We start from the raw sequence: 5,815 nt of genomic DNA, 5'->3' as shown, positions 1-5,815 counted from the left end.
AAGGCTTGTTGATAAGGCTCTGGTGAAATTAGAACTCAAAACTCACAACTCCTCATTTTTTGCTTGGATTTGTCATTTTCATCCCTACTTTACTGCCACTGTACTTTCTGCTCCCTCTACTTGGAATACCCTGTCAGGATAACCATCGAGCTTGCTCTTTCTAGCCAGCTTAATACCCTGCTCTTTTTCCACCCTCACCCCAGTGAGGTTTCCCTGACTAGTTCCTGAGTCATCACTTCTCCACATCACTCATTGGTTTCACAGTGCTCTGCTTTATCAGAAATAACCTTTTTCCTCTTTTCTGCCAGGTCAGGGATCAGATAACTTTTCTCTGAAAAGAGCTGAAAAGTAAATAGCTTAGGCTTTGCAGGCCATATGGTCTCCATCGAGAATCTCAACTCCATGCAAAGCCAATAACAATATGTAAATGATCAAGCCTAACCATTCCAATATAACTTCACTGACTCTGAAATTTGAGTTTTATATAATTTCCATGTGTCATAAAATATTATTCTATGTTTTATTTTTTTTCTATCATTTAGAAATATGAAAAATGTTCTTAGCTATAAGGCTATATAAAAATAGGCTGCAAGGCCAGGCCCAGTGGCACACATCTGTAATTCCAGTGACTTGGGAAACTGAAGCAGGAGGATCATAAGTTCCAAGGTCAGCATCAACAACTTAGAGAGACCCTGTCTCAAAACATAAAATAAAAAGGCTAGGGGTATAACTGAGTTCAATCCCCTCTTGTGCTGGAACACCAACACCTTCCTAAACACCAGTCTGCTTGACTCAATGCTATAGCCCAACCTGGAATGCAATAAGCTCTCCATAGATGGTGAGTGAATGAGTGAATGAAATGATTAAATTGAGTATCAAGTCATTGTTGCAGTAGAGGGGTGAATACTTCAGAATGGGCACAATGCTATTCAGAGCCTCAGCTTACCCATCTGTACATAGGCAGGGTCCCCCAAGAAGTTTTAGAAAAATATCAAAAAGCTAAGGCAAGAATCATGATTCAATATCTTTATTCTTTCCATTTTAGACAGAGGGTAATCCTCACAAACAATTTCAACCAAGGGGAGGCAGAAAGAACTGAGCTAGGCAAGGACTCCCCAAGGACCTAATTTCTCCTTCCTCCTCCCATGGAGGGCCATGATCCAAGCTCTGCATGCCTAAGAAAGAGGGAAATGGAACATTCCTCAGCCTCTGCTGTCCCCTACCTTGGGTTGTCATATTAATGGGAACCAGTCACCTCCACATCTCAGGAAGGAAGGTCGCAAGACTGTGGCCCCAAATCCCTCCACACACACAGACATACACAGGGACCAAGCAGGGCAGGACAGGGGAGGTCAGTGTCTAGACACATGGCTCTGGCCTGTGGCCCAGTTGGCAAACATAAAACCCAAGCTGAGGAACATGAAGAGGACTCCCAGGATGCCAAAACACAGGGCCTGTAGGTTGAGAGGGAAGAAAATGGAGCTGGCTGGTACTCCCCACCCAAACTCCCTCTGAGACTGTTCCTCAAGCCCACCACCTTCCAGAATGTCCACTCCTTTCCTTGCCCTCCTCTATGTTCCCTCTCCTTCCTTAAATTCAGCCCCTTCCTGTGAATCCCCCTTCAACCTTCCCAGAACCCTTACATGAGTACTCTTCCTCCATCCTTCTTCTTCAAACTGCTCCCACCTCTCTTCCCAATAGGGCTCCTTCCATCTATCTGGAGAATACTCCCTCTATGACAGCCTTTCCTTTGTTTTAAGTACCAGTAATAGAACCCGGGACCCAGAGCCTTGCACACATGCTAGGTAAGTGCTCCAACACTGAACTACACCTGAGCCTGCCAGTCCACTCCCTCTGTCTTCCCAGACCATTCCGCTGGTTATGTCTGCTCTGCCACTTCCAACAACAATCTCTTCTTCATTCTTCTATATCATCTACCCCTCTTCTAGAGATTCCTCTTCCCCCACCCCCTTCCTAAGAAAGTTCCTTCAATCCCTAGTCAGCTTGGAGTGAGCACTCCCTCCTCAGAATGCCTCCTCTTCCAGTGCTCTCCTGGATGCTCACCTGGATCTTCCGCCAGGAAAAGAGGGGCTCCACCTCAGAGGGTACAATACGGAGGTAGAAGATGCTGGGAAGGATGAAGATGAGGCTAGGGGCTGAGGTGGACCCTATAGGACACAAGGAGAGACAGAGTCAACCCAATTTTGGGTGCAAGGCCCATATAAGGTGGGGCAGGGGATTAAAGTTGGAGATACTAACCGATAACCCCAAAGATATCCCGGATGGTGAACACACAAATGACAAGGACATTGACCAACACCAGCAGGATCAGGGCTATAGCCACATGTCGTGGCCAGCTGAAGGCCTTGCTTGGGAAGAGTAGCTGCTGCAGGGCCCGACGGATCTGTAGCTAAGGAAAGACAAAACCGGGTTAAGGCCTCAAGTGCTGCTCCTCCTCTTTAACTTCAAGATCCCAGATTTCCCCTATGATTATCTATGGCTCCACCTTGTCTGACCACCCATCTGTCTCCACCTTCTGAATGAAATTCCTGCCTCTTCCCTGTGAAAACCCATGTCTCTCTTCCTTCTGCCTGATCATCCATCTGTGTTTCTACCACTGTCTCAAATCCTTGCCTCCTCTCTCTGCCCATCTCTGCCACCTCATCTATCACCTGTCCTTCCACCCTGTCTGAAATCCCTACCTCTCTTCATCTGACTACCTCTACCACCCTCCTCTGTTGAATCATTCTCACCTTCCCATCTGAGAGCTTCATCCTTCCTACATCTCACCACTTCAGCCTCCATTATTTTCCAGGCCATTCCATTTCTTCATTCTGACTGACCATTCCTACCTCCTTCTTTTGCCAAGCCATCCATTTGTGCCTCTTTCCTCCAACTGATTACCCATCCCTGTGACCCTCTCTGTCCTGCCATTCATGTCCCCTTCTGTCTGACCATGTTTTTGCCTTTTCTGTCTGACAACTCTCTTCCCTGTCTGACCATCTCTGCCTCCTCCATCTGTCCATTTGCTCCTATCTCCATCCTCCATCCAAACATCAATACCTATGCCCTTTAGCCATCCACCCATGTCCCTCTACTCCCTCCCTTCCCCCACACACCACCCTCCACGCACAGGGAAGAGCACAACTGGTACAGTGAGGGTCACTGCAAGCAACACAGCCAGGCGCACACATAGGATGAGTTGGTCCTTCTGGTTGTATATGTGCAACATTTCTGCTTTCACACTGCCTGGGACAGGAGACAGGGAAAAAAGAATGTGATAGGAGGACCAGAACCAGAACCCCAGAAACCCACCACATCTGTGGTGACAAAATCTAAACATGTGATGCACATGTGCCTTTAGAAAGGGATGGGTCCAAGTTCTCAAGAGGGAGAGATCTCAGAGGTTTCTGCCCCAGCTTTGGCCCTGGCCCATTGGCAGATCCCCCCAGCCCTGGGCCCAGTCACACTCACTGTAGAAGGTGAGGTATCCAAACGTTGCTGTGAGGCTATACATGCAGAACATGGCCCCAATGGACACATTGGCCACAGCCTGCATCCTGTGCTGGGAAGGCCTAAGATATACAGGTCATGGAAATGTCATGCCCACACCTAGACAGGGCCAAGCCACCATCTTCAAGCCTCCTCCTTCCAGATCGATGTACAGCTGGTACTGGGATGCCAACTCTGCTTCACCTGTGCAACTAGCCAAGCTTTCCCCTCTCTGTTCATCTATACCTCACCTCACATAACCATCTCTGCCTCCTCCTTCCATCTGAGCACCCATGCAATCCCTCTGTGATCACCCATGCATCCTTCCACTACACCATCCATGCCTCTCCCTGTCTACCCATGCCTCCCTGTCCATCTGAACACCCCAGCACCCCAACCCTATCCACGCAGACAACCATCCCTCCGAATCTGATCATCTGATCTCTGCTTCCAACTCTGTCCATTCACACTCATAACAGATGTTAAAATAGTGCACTAATTAACATCTAATTACTAAAGTCACCACCCTGAGTTCTCTGGGGCCTTGTAGCCACCCTAAAACCTTCCCTTGGCACAACCCAGCTACCATCAAGCTGTAGTCTTAGGTTACGGCTGCTATGTCAGACATTATGACAACGGGCCCTGTTCCAGCTGGCCCATCACACATGCCCACTCACCGAGAGAGCTCCGTGTAGATTGGCAACACCTCAGGGTGGCAGACGAAGGCAAAAGCCATAATGGGCACTGTGTAGGACATCTGGGGGTATGGTTCAAGTACACAGGATTAGAGCCCACAAGGAATTAGAGGATTTCCCTCTCTCTGTACTCCTGGCCCCACCATTGTCCTCCATATTGGACACAAAGCAGATCCTGAAACCCAATACCTAACCCATCCTGAGTAAGATGCAGTGTGGGACAGAACCACAGTCTTCATGTGGTGTGAGCTCCCACATGTCTACACACTCACCTGAGAGTCAACTGTGAACATCTGGGCTTCACAGCTGCTGTTGAATCCCTGAGCAGGGAGGCCTGGGGGGTCTTTATTCTCTATTGCTGTCTCATTGTGACTTATAGGACAGTCAATCTGGAACTTCTCATAAATGACCTAAGGGTGGGAAGTAGGGAAGTGAGGTCATGGAGAAGGCTATGTCCCAATGTGCCAAACCCTTTCCCCACCTTTTCATGTTCTCCTCTCAGACTCACCGAAATGAGGAAAATCAGCATGCAGGTCAGAGAAAGACCACTGGTATATCCCAGATAACTTACATGGGGCAATATACAGAGCCTCAAAAATCAAGGACCCCCTTATAGCAAAACCAAAACCCCTACTCTGGCCTTTAAGGCTCCCTTACCTCAATACTTTGTATAAAATTTTTCTTTTGTATTACTGGTATTGAACCCAAGAATGCTTCACCAATAAGCTACATCCCCGGCCCTTTTATTTATTATTTATTTTTTACTTTGAAACAAGTTCTTGCTAAATTGCCCAGGCTGGCTTTGAACTTGAGATCCTCCTGCTTCAGCGTCTCAAATAAACTGGGATTACAGGCATATGCCACTGTGCCCAGATCCTTTGTCTAAGTTTTCACTTCCACCTGGACTGATCTCCCCTGCACAGCAAATTCCTATTAATCTGCTACATGCACAAATGTGTTAGTGTTCCACAGCCTTTGAAGATGGGGATTTTTCTAGTCTAGTTCCCACTCTCTAACCCTGCTACCCAATGAACAAACCAGGAAGCTTCTTACCCAAATGTTTCATGAGGGCCAGGGGCAGGATAATTAACACACTGACAATGATGATAAGGAGATTTCCATCCAAGAACCAGCTCCTAGGGAAATAAGAAGACATAATGATTGGTTGCCAGCCAAAGAAAACTGTCAGGCTAACACTCATGGAAGACAGTCAAATGGACAGATTTCTGCCCCCCAGTCAGGAAAAATGAGTAGACATCTCAGCTGTGTGAAGTCATTCAAAGTGATTCCAGTGGCAAATTGCACAACAAGATTGACAGAAGTAGACTGATTATAAGATTGTCAGTTGAACACCATTGGGAGGATACAGTTAAAAGCACGAGCACAGCTAGACAAACTCACCATCAGAGTCCCAACTGGAAATAAAATCAGATGGTCAAGTACCCCAATCAGTTGGACTTGACATGAAAATCAGTACAACACAATCTGTCAGACACAAAGACAGAGTGTGTTATGACCCTGGTATGTCTGGCAGGTGGAACAACAGTCTGATGGTTAGACAGGTAATGAAGCAGATTAGGTGGAAATGTCAGGAAAAAAAAAAAAATATATATATATATATATATATA

The 5,815-nt window shown here is 47.0% G+C and overlaps 1 protein-coding gene across 1 annotated transcript in view; it reads right to left on the bottom strand.

Annotated features, from left to right (window-relative positions):
- Window positions 1-1,054: 1,054 nt before the first annotated feature.
- Window positions 1,055-5,815, bottom strand: part of Slc38a5 (solute carrier family 38 member 5) — a 17,777-nt gene continuing 13,016 nt past the window's right edge. The window contains 9 exon segments of the mRNA XM_015506450.2: window positions 1,055-1,454; window positions 2,065-2,168; window positions 2,260-2,404; window positions 3,134-3,249; window positions 3,475-3,575; window positions 4,170-4,249; window positions 4,460-4,597; window positions 4,696-4,753; window positions 5,222-5,323. Of these exon segments, the coding sequence (XP_015361936.1) occupies window positions 1,353-1,454; window positions 2,065-2,168; window positions 2,260-2,404; window positions 3,134-3,249; window positions 3,475-3,575; window positions 4,170-4,249; window positions 4,460-4,597; window positions 4,696-4,753; window positions 5,222-5,323 (946 nt within the window). The 3' untranslated portion in view covers window positions 1,055-1,352.

The sequence above is a fragment of the Marmota marmota genome, unplaced genomic scaffold (genome assembly GCF_001458135.2).
Source record: "Marmota marmota marmota unplaced genomic scaffold, marMar, whole genome shotgun sequence".
NCBI classification, from domain to species: domain Eukaryota; kingdom Metazoa; phylum Chordata; class Mammalia; order Rodentia; family Sciuridae; genus Marmota; species Marmota marmota.
Note: the sequence above shows the minus strand (reverse complement) of the source record. Positions and strands in the feature narration are given on the sequence as shown.